This window comes from Poecilia mexicana, unplaced genomic scaffold, assembly GCF_051168715.1.
Source record: "Poecilia mexicana isolate PSO_F unplaced genomic scaffold, ASM5116871v1 scaffold_19, whole genome shotgun sequence".
Lineage (NCBI taxonomy): Eukaryota > Metazoa > Chordata > Actinopteri > Cyprinodontiformes > Poeciliidae > Poecilia > Poecilia mexicana.
The window spans coordinates 10,037,348-10,053,261 of NW_028263388.1; the positions used below are offsets into that span (position 1 = coordinate 10,037,348).

The 15,914-nt window shown below is 41.4% G+C and overlaps 1 protein-coding gene across 4 annotated transcripts in view; it reads right to left on the bottom strand.

Annotated features, from left to right (window-relative positions):
* ankfn1a (ankyrin repeat and fibronectin type III domain containing 1a) overlaps positions 1–15,914 on the bottom strand; it is a 96,090-nt gene that overhangs the window by 29,406 nt on the left and 50,770 nt on the right. For all 4 annotated transcript variants that reach the window (XM_088001101.1, XM_014998605.2, XM_014998604.2 and 1 more), the window contains exons 7-8: positions 12,514–12,639; positions 1,567–1,762 (exon numbers count right to left, since the gene is read on the bottom strand). In XM_088001101.1, the coding sequence (XP_087857227.1) occupies positions 1,567–1,762; positions 12,514–12,639 (322 nt within the window). The remainder of the gene's footprint in view (positions 1–1,566; positions 1,763–12,513; positions 12,640–15,914) is intronic.

Sequence of the window (15,914 nt, forward strand, 5' to 3'; positions counted from 1 at the left end):
ACGCACACACACACACTCGCGTGTGCACCGCAGCGTGATCCATCTCGCTTGATGAGTCTGAGTGACCAAATGTTTCGTAGGGCTATGGGAAGGACACGATGAAGGAAGCTGAGAAAAAAAAAAAAGCTAAGATGTTTCAGGGACGGACAGAGCGCCATTGGACATGACAACCCGCCTCTAAGCAGTGGCGACGGTAGGTTTCAACCTTCCCCACAGCCCAAGGCAGCGGCTCAAAGATCCAGTTATCATCGCAGAGTTGGCGCTCTGCAGACGTCACCGTTAACAGGATCAGCGAAGCAGAGAACGAGACGGCTATTGATCCATCGGTCCGAGAGCCGAGCGGACCTGCGGCTTTCCAGGGTTTTCCTCCAACATCTCCTCAGAAAGTGGTTCAACATTCCACTGAACCGAAAGGAGATTACTTCAACATTTGTTTGTAAAATTGTGGGAAATGTGACGTTCCAAGGTCTTGTAACTGTCGATACGCGTCATCCGTCCTTTGATTTTTGCAATCAAAATCCCTGATTTTGTGGTGCTAATTTACAGATCGATCAAGGACAAAAATGTGACATCAGTTAAGACTAAAGTGGCAGTGTTGTGGAAGTAAGATATTCTGCAACCTGAATATGGGATTTTGTGGCCCTTTCTTTGAATAATTTGCAATAAACTCACAACTGTACTGAGAAAAAAGTGTCGCAATCCGTTGATTTTGCATGAGTATATGTGAAATTCAGCAAAAAAAAGTGGAGACGGATGGCAGTAAACAGATAAAAAGCAGCTTTGATGAAGCAAAATCAAAGCATGCAACCGTTATCTTGAAAGTTCAATTTGTGTGCCCCTCTGGAGTCTGGAGGAGCACATAAAAAGCTATGGTGAGTCAGATATGGCTCGCCATAGCTCTGGATGAAGCTCCTCTTCTTCATCGAGAGCCAGAACACCATACAGAGGAAGCTCATTGCAGCCGCTTTCATCCACAGAAGAGGGTTGGAAAGCAGGCGGAGCCGATCATTTCTATTAGTTATGAAGTACACTTATATGGATTTTGAATTGTTATCCACAGAACAGAAGAAGAAGGTTGTTCTCTAAAAACCTTCACAAACTGAGAGGCTGTTTGAAAATTCAAAATCAGGTTAAGGTTTAATTACGCAACTTCCTTTGAAATATTTTATGAAGGCTCATACAATACATTTATGCAGACACAGGAAGCTGACGGAGGTCAGTGACTGAGGTGTAGATTAACTCTGTGAGCTTTAAATGAATTAGGTTTTCTTTAATCTTTAGATTGTAATAACCTGGAGAGGATATGGTCAAAGGTTTCTGCAGTGATGATTGTTGCGTTTGAATTATTCAAAATCTGTCAGGTCACTGAGCAAAGTGAATATTCCCAGTGTTGACGTCACCTTTATTTGCCTCACCTTTTTATTTGCCTCACCTTTTTATTTCTACTGAATCATGCAAAGCAACGATTGTAGGGACTGAAAATGTAAAACAAACTTTGATGTTCATGTGTTTATTGATCGATAGGACACATGTAGCCGCTTCCAACATCGTCTCTGCTGAACTCACCGAGGCTTTCCGGAGGCGGTCCGTTTTTCCAAAAAAGTAGGTATCTTCAAAGGAGGAGGTGCTTCCCCGCAGCTTTTCCGACAGGTTCCTGTAGAGGCGCTTGGCGGCGCTCGGTGACGTTGGCCCACCAGGACACTTCCTAGTCTGGGACAACTGCAGGTTCTGCATCTGTTGGGTCATAATGCCTGGGAGATGTCTGCAAAAGGAGGGATGGAGAGAAGTTCAATATCTCCAGGGAATAAAATGACTGAAGACATCACAGGCTATAAGGATCAGCCTGTTAAAGAAAGGACAGAAGAAAAGAAGGGTCAAAATTAGCTACATAATGCTAGCATTTAAGCTAGCATTGTTGGGTAACATTAACATAATCCAAAAAGTAGGGTAAATAGATTTTAGGTCAAAATTAGTTAAAAGGCTAATGCTTACTTACCAAGTGATATTATCATAATTGTTTATGCTAACATGCTGAGAAAAATCATAACTTAATCCATTCATGAAGCTAATTATGGTTTGTCAAAATTAGCTAGAAAGCTAATGTTAGCTTAAATGCTCCCATTACGATGATAGCACCTAAGCTAATGCTATCAAGATTGTTAGGTAACATAATCCAAAAAGTAGGGTAAATAGTTTTTATGTCAAAATTAGCTAGAAAGCTAACGTTAGCTTAAATGCTGTTATCAAGTTTGCTTAAACAATGAATACCTGAAACAATAGCTCACTTGAAACATCAGTCAGTAAATAAAAACAAACATTTGTTTTAGTTCCTTTTGAGGTTATCCCTCGGAAGCACTGACCTTATTCCCGACAAAATCTAAACAAAATGAAACAAGAATGTTAAATAGTTGTCATGACAAAGCCATGTCAAGAAGGCTTTTAAAACCTGAATGCTGGGCCTGCAGTGACAACGCTGGGGTAAATACGATCTGTGTGACATCGATATTTCAAACAACATCGATGCTTTGAAATGTGAAAATATACCAGTTGTGTGTTTCTTTGAAATGTGACTTTAAAAGGACTAAAGTATTTTTCTTTAATCACGGTGTTACTGATTGAGGTTGCAGCTCCTCTCCACGAAGGTCAGATGTTCAAGCTGCTTCTCCACATGAACCCGCTGACCTTTGAGGTTCTGACAGGAAAGACCTGACCTCTCCTGAGAAGCCGCACGGTTTCTGCTTCCAGTAACCTGCAGCTTTAAGGCCCTGCACCGGCGGAGTCCAACAACACAATCAACATGGCTGACCTTTCAACTGACATTACTGCCCTTTCTACAGACAAATGTTTGCTTCTCCTCTTTTTTTTTTTTTTTTAAATCCACATTTAACTTTTTGCAAAACAGGGACGTAAGACCAGTCTGTCGGTCTGTGACTGCCTCCAGTTGGGATAAAGACGGGAAGATTTTCTAAGCTCTTCATTGTCAAATTAGATACGGCAGCTGGGAAATTATTTACAGACAGGATCTTTATTTAATCTGGTTTGTGTTTGACTTGTGTGTTACACCTCACCACATTGACGAGTTGGTTGTGTGAGCTGTGACTAAATACGAGACCATTCAAGCAGCATTTAGGCTTAATCCCACTGCTAGATGTTCTGCATCCTGAAGACCAAGAGACACAACAGACAGGCTCAGGGAGCAAAACTATAGATTTGGATGTTTACCGGGGAAAGTGGTGAAGTATGGTAACTGGAGGAGGTTTAGAGATCCACTGCTCAGGTAGACACAATTTATGATGGGAAAACTATTAGTTGCACAGTCCACAAATCCGGCCTTTTTGGAAGAGTGGCAAAAAGAAAACCAATTGTCGTCAACGACAGCCACAAAACATTCTGCTGAAAGTTTCTCACAAGTCATGACAGAGACTCAACACACAAGTAGAAGGCGGCGCTCTGTTTAGATCAGACTCAAACTGCTCTTTATGGACTACGTACAGGTCATTTCTTTCTCCCAGAAATGGCATTCAGAAGCGCCCGGCTCCTACACGAAAAAAACACAAAGTCCCTTCTGGAATTCTGCATTATTTTTCTTAATATCGCAGAACAATTCAAGTTGTTGGATCTGCTTTCAAAAGCTGCTGGGCATCGACGATGGCAGAACATAAACCAATTCAGCTTCGCCTTTGGAATCAAACCGGTTAGACGTCGCCTTGTTCCCTGCTTTTTCTTGTTACGAAGTGGTGCGTTGAGCCAAATAAGAGAGCTCTTGTTCCTCGTCCCCCACCCACAGCTCTTTGCATACTCATTATGTGCGAAGCAGCTGCTAACAGCGTCGCGGCTGCAGGAAACACACCTGCAGTGTGTCGGCGGTCTCGGGCTCCACCTGATTGTTGAGCACTTGGCCCAGCGGGACGTCGGCTTAGGCGATTGGCTCGGCGCATTAATGTTGCAGTCGTTACATAAGGCCTAATGGCTCCGTAGTAAATCTGCTTGCAAACAGAGCCACATTAGCGAGGGTGATTATGTGGCAAAGCTGCTAATAGCTCATTTTCAGCGTTCACAGGAAATTTGATAAGCAATAAAATCTACTGATGAACCAATAATCTGCTACAATAGGCCTGAGGGTAAACATGTTTTTGTGTGTGTGTGTGTTTTCCAGCAGTTTTAAAATGATAAGACAAAGATCATCACGAGGGACAGGAAGCCTGCCTTTTCCCAACTTCAGAGGTTTTTCCTATCGCATTAGGAAGAATCAATAGGTCCAAAAATGACACATGAGATTTTACAGTGCTTTATTATTCATTAAACAAAGACTAAACAAAAGCCCAGTGAGTTGAGTCCACCTCATAGAACTATCTTTAGCAGCCACATATTTTTGGTCTACAGTTTCCAGTGAAAATATCTTAGTACCCTTGAAATAAGAACAAACTAACTCACAAGTAACCTTTTTGGTAGATGTAGCAGCTTATTTTAAGTCAATACTGCCTTAATATTAATGAAGAAGAGTTACTTCCAGTGGCAGATTATTTCACTTACAACAAGGTAAAATTGTTTTGTTATAAGTGAACTAATTTACCAGTGAATCTAGCACTTTTTCCATGAATATTAAGGAATTGTTCACTTGGAACAAGCCTCTAATGTTACCTGTGAGTTTGTTTTATTATTTCAAGGAAGCTAAGATATTTGCACTAGACACTAAATTGAAAATACTTAAGATTTTGTGAGTCTAGAGGAATTTTGGGCCACTTATTCTTCTAACCTTGCTTCAGTTCACTGAGTTGAAAGTGAACCTCTGGAGCACACGTGAGAGAAAACAAGTTTCTTTAATCTTGTACGTGTGCTGAACTGCTGCCTGCACTTGCGTAGCGCTTTATCAGATCCAAGGACTCCAAGATGCTACACCTCAATCACTAATGCACGCACACACACACACATTCACACACTGATGGCGGTAAGCTGCTTTTTAGCTACAGCTGCCCAGAGGAAGACTGACAGAAGGGAGGCTGCCATTTTATTGGTACCATGGGCCCCTCTGACCACCACCAAGCCTTTTGCTAAGGGAAACAATGGCAAAGTGACAGAGAGACGGATTGGGGGTTTGAACTGGCAACCCTCAGGCTTCAGGATGAACCTCCTGCTGCCCAGAAAGTAAAGCTGATCAGTGGATACATTTGTGGATTTTTTTGGTAATGTTTGAAGATAAAATGGAATACAATTAGAAATACAATGAAAACTGGATAACTTCCAATGACCATACTTTACAAAAAATAAATAATGGAAAGCGATGCTGCCACCAGAGCAGAGCTTACTTAGCGTCGACAGCTATTGATGCTCACCGAACGAGCGAACCTTAGATTGGTCGTGTAAAGCCAAGCTTATTGAGACAACAAGACTTTAGGAAACTCCATTAACTTATTAAAAAACAAGACTTTTCTTGTTCCGGTTTTACTGGTTATAAAATGTTAAAGAAAAGAGGCTTTTTATTTATTTATTTTGATTCAAACAGGTAACAAAGTGCATCGAAATATGTTAACTGGACCCTTTTCAGGCTTAAGAGGATGAAAACCGAGATGCTGCTGCAGATTTAATTTTCTAATGTGTTGTTTTAGCGGGAAGCTGTGAAAAGACAACGAAAAGGACCCTCTTCAGGTTCACCAGTAGCTTATAATCCGTCCACGCATGCCGAAGTGTGCAGAGAGCAGCTTTAATCACGCTTTCTGAAGTGAAAACAAGAGAACGAGGGACTCATCCTCCCCCGACATCCAGCTGAAGGGAAAACACGACCTCACCGAACTGAAAATGACATTCAGCCGAAACTTCTGAGAGCGTCTCCTGTCCTGCGGCTCCAAGCACGGAGAGCGTTTTTATTTTATTTTTTATTTTTGTTCCACTCCGCGGCTCTGATGGTTTCCGCTCAAAGCGCGGCAAAAGTCAGATGAGAACCAACCAGAGCAACAATTACACACTCCACTGGGTCCATCGGTAGACATGGAGGGATGTAAGAGTGTGATGGAGACACGCACACGCATCCACTCAGCGGGTTCCGAGTGTTTGAGGGGGAAGTAATCGACCTTCGGCTGCAGAAGAAGAAAAAGACAGCAGCGATAATGAAAGCTTCGCACTAAAGAACATCGAGTTCGGAACTAGTAGTTAATACTTTATTACATTACAGATGAGAAAATATTTGAAAAGAGGCAGCCAGAAAAAAGGCAGTTTTTCTTCTTTTTCTTTCTGGCAGAAAAACTGCCAGATAATATTTGTGTATTTTGGAGCTTCTCCAAATCCACACCTCAAATGTGAACCGTTACGGCTACATAGCTGCTTTTCTGTGGATCCTCACAGAACCATATTAATTCAAAACAAATGCATGCGAGGCATAAAGGACAAATGTTGTCACAACGACGTGCTGAAGGCAGCTTGTCAGAACGAGCAGGAGCTTCTTAAAGAGACAGAGGCCCGATTTTAAAGGCGTTAAATAGAGTCTTTAAGTTATGTTTAATACATGCAGCTTTAGGAATTTCTTTTAAGATTGAGTTGTTCTTTTCTGCAGGGCACTCTGGAAGAATCTTAAAGAGTCAAGGAGACAAAGGTCACTTTATTAGAGGTCCTTGACTCAATTCGAGCATCTTAGGAATTTAAATATAAAATATGTGCTAGGCTAAATTATGGAGTCTGTTTCAGCTCAACAGCTTAAATTAAGCCCTCTAGAGAATTTGTCAGAATACAAGAACATGGAGATCTCAGACAAAATGTGATTAGGACTTTCAACTCTGAAAATCCTACTCAATGCCATTTCCAATCGGGAGCTTTTTATTGTAGCTGTGTGATCTCCTGGCAAAATAAGCAGCACATCGATCCAGTGCCGCCTGGCTTAGAGGGAGAATAAATTCACAGTTTGTTTTCTGTCCCTTTTTGTCAATTTTTCCCTTTTGGAACATCTCATTATCTTCCAGGCAAGGCTCCAATACTGCTGAGGAAGCATCAACAGGCAAACCGCTCTGGAGGTAAAAGCAAGAACATGCCCACTTGCACTGCAGAAGTTAATAGCACAGAGATGACAGGCCGAAAACTCAGCATAATAATGATTTTCTCGCCATTATGGAAACACGAGGCTTAATGGAGAAATGTTGTTTTGATGACGTGCTGATTGCTCCCTATCAGAGAAATGTATTTGTAGGACTGAGAAGTCTACAGACAGATGCTGCACGTTCAGTATTAGATTATGCTGCTGTAATTATAGATTTTCAGGCTTTTTATACATCAGCTGGTCAATCAGTGCTGGACTATGCTTTCCGTAACCATGACAAGATGTGTTTAAAGATGAAAACAATTCATAAGGTAAGCCAAGGTTTGCAGCTCTGTTCTACATGAGGAAAACTGCTGGCGAAATGATTTGTCTTAAAAAAAGGAAAGAACTTGAGTTAACAGAGATAAAACTGGAGTCTCTTGCATCACTGCAGAAGCCGCTGTTAGAGGTCACCGTTTTATCTTAAGATAACTTGAATGGATAATTAAGGCAGCCGCAGATCACAGATGTGTGTGCTGGCTGCAGTCTGCAGACATCCCATAGTCATGAAACAGAAGCCGTCTGCAGCAGCTCAGATAACAGCACGGTTTATCTGCGGGTCAGCAAGGTGAGGGCTAACAAACACTGCACATGTAAGCATACACACACACACACACACCTCACAGACACAAACTCACAGTGCAGGTGAACACATAGACAAGCGTACACCTCAGATACATGTCAGAGACGGTAGCTTAATGGTTATGACTACACATTTGTCTCTCCAGCTTATGCTCACAGTGGGGGGGATGTAAGTATTTGATGTACTATTTTTTTAAGTTACAAAGAATCGAGAGGTTTGCAATTTTAACTTCAAAACATCTGCAAATGTGAGACAAAATCTAAAATAACCCCCAAAAATTCTTAAAATTACATTGATTTTTGTATTAATTAATTTCCTTTGTTTGCATACAATAGAAAATAGAAATTTATACTTGGTACATTAACTTTTTTTTTTTTTAATTATAGAGGTCAGACTTTTTCTGTAATTTTTAACCAGATTTGGACAATCTGCAAGAGGGATTTTTTTTTTCTCCAGAACTTCATAGCGTCAGGGTAACTGTTAGCCTGGCCATGGCCTTCCTGTGCAATTCTTCTTAAAATAAAATTCTGGCTTCCAGCACAGTCTGGGGTTCCTACCATTGACTTGGATTGTCTCCGACAGATTTATTTATTTATTTATTCTTTTACCGAGTCAATCAGAGAATTGAAGGAGAAGATATTTAATTTCTGGCCCGTTTTTAAATTGTAGTCTGCATGTTTAAGCAACGGCAGTGGGAGGAAGCGAACAAAGCCGTTCGGTCCGTGTCGGCCACGCTTCCAAATACTGAACTAACATTAACAGCCATCTTGTTCAGTTCGGCACGTCTCCTCTTCACAGTGGAAAACATTACCGGGCAGACAGTTTCTGGCTCTGTGTTCTGGGTCATTGTAAAGCTGGAAGACGATCACGCTTGATCGTTGGGATGGTTTTCATGGAATTTCACTCTTCAGCCTTCTTCCTCCAATCACATCAGCTGGAGTTTATCACATAATGTACTATTTTGGTCTCATCTGACCCCAAGACCTTCTCCCATGCCTCCTCTGGATCATACAGATGGTCATTGGCAACCTTCAGATGGGCCTGGACATGTGCTGGCCTCAGCAGGGGGTCTTGCACGCACTGTAGGATTGTAATCTGTGACGACGCAGCGTGTTACCAATGGTAACCTTTCAGATTACGGTCTCGGCACTCTTCAGGTCATTTATCACATCACGTAGCTCTGGCTTCATCCCTCACATTTTTAGAGAATGGAAAAGAGATTGACAGTCATTTTCAGTGTCTTCTATTTTTCTAATAATTAAGTCAGCAGTTATTGTTTTCTCACCAAGCTGTTTGTCTGTTAGCCAATCCCAGCCTTGTTCAGATCTACAATTTTGCCCCTTAGACAGGTCTTTGGTCTTGGTGGAGATGATGGAGTCTGACTGAGTAGAGTGTGAACAGTTTTCTTTGATGCAGATACACACATTCAAACAGGTAATGAATGGAGGGTAGCAGGGCTTCTGCATATTATTACTGTTTTATCCAGAATGAAAAGAAGAAAAGCTTCAGAAACCTACAGGATGTCATAAAGGAGTGAATAATGTGAATAGAGGGATTTATAGGTGTGGAATAAGACATTAAAAACACAAAATTAAATGCCAATAGTTCAATTCATTCAGAAGCGTGTCATTAAAATGTTCTATTTTTTTCTCTGTGGGCATAGATCCATATTTATATTTCCAAAAAGATATATATTACATTTTATGAAGTGTCAAATATTAAAAATCAGCCTTTAGCAAATGTTTCATGCTCAATTAAATGTTCAAAAACAAAACGGTTGATAATCTTTTGTAGAGTTTACATTGTTTAATGTTCATCTATGAATTTCTAACCTACAGCAATTTAGTTTGTGGGGCTAAGATGGAGGTCATCTGGTCTGTAGACCAAATGGCCCACAACTGATCAGAAAGTCAACAGTGATGACTTGAAACCTGACCTGGACTTGTGAGACACCGTATCTGACGTGAAGAAACCCTGAGAGTTTCTAAGTGATTTTAAGGTTTCCCCTCTGCCTGGTAAAATAAAATAAAATAATAATAAAAAAAACATCTTCTGCATGTTTTCTGGTTGTGACTCAAAGATTTTACATCAAACGTTCTCTCTGGCTATGTCGTCTTTGGTTATTCTCAGGAATTAATCTATGGAAATAAGGACTAATTCTGCCTTTGTGAAGCTGCTGGTAGAGAGCGAAAAGATCTAATTTCAATTATTTACCAAGCGACATATCAACACACCACTGGTTCACAGCTTCACTTCCTAAGACTTTTTCTGCATGAGTTACTCTGGGGTCAGAATTAGGTGGCTCAACAAATAAATTGAAAATGCTCCAGTAGACTAAAACAAAAAATTTAAAAGATCTCCACACCAATCAATAGAAAAGTTCATGAACAGATGTCTATCAACTGCCTGGCTTTGCCTTTAGAGAGAGAGGTGTTCTAAAATTAGATTTTCAAAGAAAAAGTGAAGGACGGTGAATAGAAAACTTCATATAAAAAAAAAAATGCCTGAAAGGCTTTAGATCCATTTGTGTGATTCGTGCTGAGGAACAAATAATCCAGCCTTGAGATGTTCTAGCCTTTGGGAGATATTAGAAAAAGTATAACTCCAGAGAAAATGTGATAACTGTAAAAGCAGAGAAATCTACAAAATATAAGGTGACAAGAAGGATCACAGACAATAACCTAATCAATCCACCCAACCGTCAATCAGTCAATCAATCTGAACTAATCCAATCCAGTCTGGTGAAGGTCAAATACATCTTTGTTTTCTTCTTCTCTGTTAAATATAGTCCACAAACCAGTGCCATTTTCTTAGATTTAAACTGTTTAAACTACTTTGAATAATCAGCTGAGTTCACTACTATTTGATAACTAGGGTGTATGGATGATTGAACTGAAATGATTTTGCTGGAAAGTGCCTGGAGACGACATTTGTTGGCACCATGCAAATAAACTGAACTGAACTGCTTCTTCCCAGTCGGCCATGTTTGTTTACGTTGACGTTACGTAGGAGTTTTGCGAGATTTCCCATCGGACGTCTGGAATGTTGGTGAGTGAGACCGGTTTGTGCGTAGCGCGTTACCCCACACACATTGTAGGACCGAACCTGTTACACCTAAGACTTTCTAATGTCACGTGAGCGCTCTCTCTGGTTTTGAAAATCAGTCCACAATTTGAAAATCTTGCCACGTGAACGAAGTGTATAACATGGGAAAAGAAAACCTTCTGTGTGTGATGGTGACTTTTCCTGCCCCTTTCCCCCCCATGCTTGGTGTCAGCCTCCACAAATACAACCAGGCCTTCCTCTAAGTTTCTGGGTTTAATGATTCACGTCGCAGCCTCTTTATAGCGGCCGCTTGTTCTCAGAAAACAGCTGTGCAGTCGGGATATAAAGACGTGTCCTCACAAGACGAGGAATAACCAGACCCCACACACACACACGCACACACACACACACAGCAGATCCCTCTGATTGGCTCTTTGTGTGCTCACCTAAAGCGCAGCTCAGGTCAGCAGTTTAACCTATTCCCCGAATCAAACCGGGAGGTAACCATGGCAGCAGATGAGTAGGGTTAAGTGGGCTATTGGCTCAGGCTGAATAAGGGCACAAAAAAAAATCTGTGCTCCTGTGAATAATTTAAACACAGGAGCATAACAACAGCCAACAATCACCCACTGATACCAAGGACATATGGGACTGCAGCATATACACCGAGTTCTCCCTCCAATTTGAGATACACTTGCAGTGTAGCGTTTCCCACCTGGAATTTCAACATGGAAAAGTCTGGACACTGCAATGGAAACATCTCAGCAACAACTACATCCACAATAAAAACAATTTTAAATAAATAAAATAAAAATAAAAATCCAGCTTCATTGCAAAAACTCATGTTTTGCCACCAGTCTTCTGTGTTTTCTCAGTACTCCGGCACCATTTCTATGACTTTTCTCATGACTTTCATCTAAACTATCCACGTTCCATAACTTGTTTCTAATCAGACCTCTGGATCTTTGTTCAGGTGTTTATGTTTTTTTATGTTGTTGTTGTTTGGCCCCATTTCCTGTCAGCTCCCTCAGAGTTCCTCCAGAATCGTGTCTGTTCAGTCATCCTTAGGCTCTGTTATTGTTCAATCTCCATTTTCGGAAGATTGCTTCAAATCTTGATGCTCCGATGCCTTCCTTGGTCCGTTGGATGTTCCCATGTTGCAGCTTGAACATTTAGTGTAGCTGGGAATATCCAACTTATTTTTTTCCTTTACACCCAGTGCAGATTTGCCTTCTTTAGATATTTCCATCTGCATGTATCTGTCTGATTGGCTTGATGTTTCCCGTGAACATCTTGTTAGACTGGTGTTAGCATTCGTTTCAGAAATTCGGCTTAATTCCTTCCTTCAAAAGTTATTCAAGGTGATTTTTTTTAACGAAGCGAGAACGTTCAGCTGCTGATTCAAAGTTTAGAGTCCTGTTGACCGAATCTCCATCAGGGAGACAAAATCCCCATATTTTCCTTCACCAGGACTTCCATAACATGTCACATGGCTTCTGCACCTGAAAATAAACTCTAAGAAACAGCTGCATTTTATTTTAACAGTGGATATTCCATCACCACACGCAGAACACTGTGTTCTTTGTCTGATTGCTCACATTGAAATGATGCAGAGATGACAAATAGAAAAGGTCGTGCTGCTGACGCTCCGGTTCCCTTCAAATGTAAATCACCGGAGTGCACCACAGCGGACGAAAAGCTACGTCTCCACAAGTGAGGATGAACTTCCTCGCCGCCAGCGCGGCAACAGAAGTTTGCACTCTGAGCAGCAAATGTGTGTGTGTGTGTGTGTTTGTGCGCGCATCAGTGTGCGTACGCTCACCTGTCCAGGCTGAGCGAGGATCGATAGATTCCTGTGGGGTACAGGGGCTTCAGGTCTCGGATCAGAGCATCTCCTGCTGTCCTCTGGTTCCACCGCTGAGCCAAGCGGGAGATCTTACTGTCCGACCTGACGCACAGAAACAGGGGAAGAGACGGGAATCAAATTCCGACGGCTTCCGCCCTCTTCGCATTCACTTCCCCAGACAGAAAGGAAGAAAGCTGAGACCTGACAGGGTTCTTTCAGATTCCTAAGGGGAAAAAAAATGTTTAAAGAATCTCCCGCCAGAGACACTAAAGGATGAATTCAGATCTCAACAAGTGTCTTTGCTTAACAGGTGCAACCCGCGCTTCTGACAGACTGCTGCAGCAAACCTCCCCCCCCGCCCGCCCAAAAAAACACCAGCGGACTTGATCCTCTGAGGGTCCTACGGCAGACCTCACCGATGGTGTTTTAGCTCCACACACACACACACACACACACACACACACACACACACACACACACACACACACACACACACGCACACACACACACACACACACGCACACACACACACACACACACACATACACATACACCTGCTCACTCAGAACTCAGTTTGCAGAATCGGACCGATCCCGGCTTGAATCCTCTCCAACTTCCTCCCATACTCACTGTAGGAACCAGCCGGAGGATGAGCAGCAGATTTATCCCAGCGCTCCAGCCTCCTCTGCTGGGTTAAACCTCTCAGACTGATGCCTCCCGGCTGGTCCCCCGACGCTCCGGATCATCTCTGCAGGAGGAGAGGAGTCTCCACAGCGGGTCCGGAGCGGGAGCGAGCGCTATCTATTCGCTCCTCGCTTTGGAGCTCTGGCTCAAACACCTGTTCGCCGGCGGGTGCATCGGCACGCACACACACACGCCCGCCCGCCCGCGCACGCACACTTTCACACACACTCTCGCAGGGAGGGGAGCGAGTGAGATGGAGGAGGGGCGGCGGAGTGAAAAGGCAGCGAACAAAAGGGGAAGAGCGAGGGGAGGTGATGGTGAGAGGAGGTGAGATCACCGATGCTCCAGAGGAAGGAGAGAGGAACGCCGCAGCAGGAAAGACAAATAAGGGGGAAAAAGAATAAAAAACAGACGGATGTTACAGTAAAAAGGAGCAGAGGGGCGGAAACAATGAAATCTCTGAGGCTTGTATTATTTATTGTAAGACGAGAGTATCTTCAGACAGTAAGATGTGAAACGAATAAAGTTGCAGCTGAACATGCTTAGGAAAATACGAGGTGCCGTGTGTAAAGTTACAGAAAAAAAAAGTAAAATTCTGAATAGGGTAAAAAAAAAAAAAGGATGATACATGAAATAAAAAAAAAAACATTACTTCAGCGACAACTTTCCTGCAAGCAGTGGAGATTACGCTTTTGCCATGTTTTTTAGTTTGACAACTAAATATTTAGCTCAGACTTAAAGATTTAGTTGGGAACTAAAAATTTTGTTCTCAAACTAAATATTCAGCTTTCAAATTAAATATTTTGTCAATATGACAAATATTTAGTTCAAATCTAAATATTAAAACTAGTTATTTTAACTAGTCTTAAAACTAGTTAAAAGTTTTAAAACTTTACCCATAAGCTAAATATTTAGTTTTCAAATTAAATATTTAGCATTCTAACTAAATATGCAATTTGAAATCTGAATATTTAGTATGAAAACTAAACATTTAGCTCAGATTTAACTACATAAATATTCTGTTTACAAATGAAACATGCAGCGTTCTAAATCATTTGGAAGCTAAACATTTTTTTTAATTAATTATTTTAAAAAATATTGAAATATTTTTTTTTCAATTAGATATTTAGTTTGGAACCGAAGGTATTTTTAAATGTATGAAAAACATGGCAAACATATGACATTGATAAATGAACTCCCATCTTTTTTCTCTGAGTGCCGTCAATCTTTTACTGTGTAACTTTACTAATTGTAACCCACAGGAAAACACCAAAAGTAATACTTAAAAAGAAGAAGAAAAAGACCAAAAAAAAGCTTTTTTCTTTGAAAGAAACAGGCTTTTCTGCAGGTTTAGGTGATCCGTTTGAAGAGGTGGGGATAATCTAGGAGAGCTTTCTCCAGTTTCTGAGGATTCAGACCTTTCCCTCTTCCTGGGAATGTTTACACCAAGGTTTTGGAGAAGAAACGCTGACCGGTACAGTACAGAGAGTGACTCTTAGGCACAGTGTAAGGAGTACTAGAGTCGACTCCAAATGGCTATAAGCAAAAAAAAAAAACAAAACAAGAAGAGCTTTTACAAAACAGAGCTTTTCGCCACTGCTACAGGTTGGACTTTCTCGTAACGGCTTAGTGTCTCTGATCACGACTCTGTTGTAAAAGGCGTCAAGTCCTGGAAAGGAGAGCGTCTGGTTTTGTTGAAATGACTGAAAGAACTGGGGAGATGGATGTCTGCTTGTCCTGCTCGAGATGTTGCCTCTACAATCTGATCCTGGATAAGTGGAAGATAAATGGGACAAAGTGACACTTGAACCGCTTCGACAATAGCTTCAAAACGTCTCGAGGATCACACTGGACCAACTTTCTCTGGGAGGTGATGCAGCGAGAAACATGAGAACGGATGGGTAATATGAAAAAGAACAACAAAAAAAGCATGTATAACATATGAAAAATGCGTTTGCTCAAACTTATTTGTGTTTAGTGGAGAAAAAGCTGGTTTTAGGTTGTTTTTTTTGGAGCAAACGAACACGAAGCCTCACATCCCAACATCAGACTCCTTCTTCTTCCTAATGATGTCTGCACCGCTGTGACCGTTAGCTTTTAACCAAACAAAAAACAAAAAAGAAAACACAGACACTAATTTATACCGCTCACAGGACATCAGACTTTGTTGCTGTGATTCAGAGCAAATGAGCAGAAATTCCTTTTAAAAAAGCAGCTTTGTTCCTGCAGCTTTTCACACGCCCTACACCCCAAACTCATTCATCTTTTCAAGGTTCTCAGATAAGAGGATTTTATTCATATTTGAGATTTTTTTTTTAAATGAACCTAATCAACAAATAGACATCTTGTTCTTTTTATTTTAGAGAACATGTAAATTGGTCGTGTTTGTCCGGTTAAGAGTCCGAAGCTCTCTCAGGTCTCAGCTGCTGGGTGTCAGACTGTCCCGTCCTTCAGACTGAGAATAAAACACCTCCAACCAGCAGCAGCAGCAGCTTCTAATGATGTCCCTCTCACCTTCACGTGTTTCTGAGCAGAAATCTCGTCTCATTCAGCTCCTGGAACTTTTGGTGCGCAAGGACTCGAAACATTTGGTCAAAATCGCAACTCTTAATTCCAATTTTTACGCAGCCACCATCGATCCTATACAACCTAATTATGTTTGGATATAGTTGAGAGAAAGTCGCTTTCTCCAC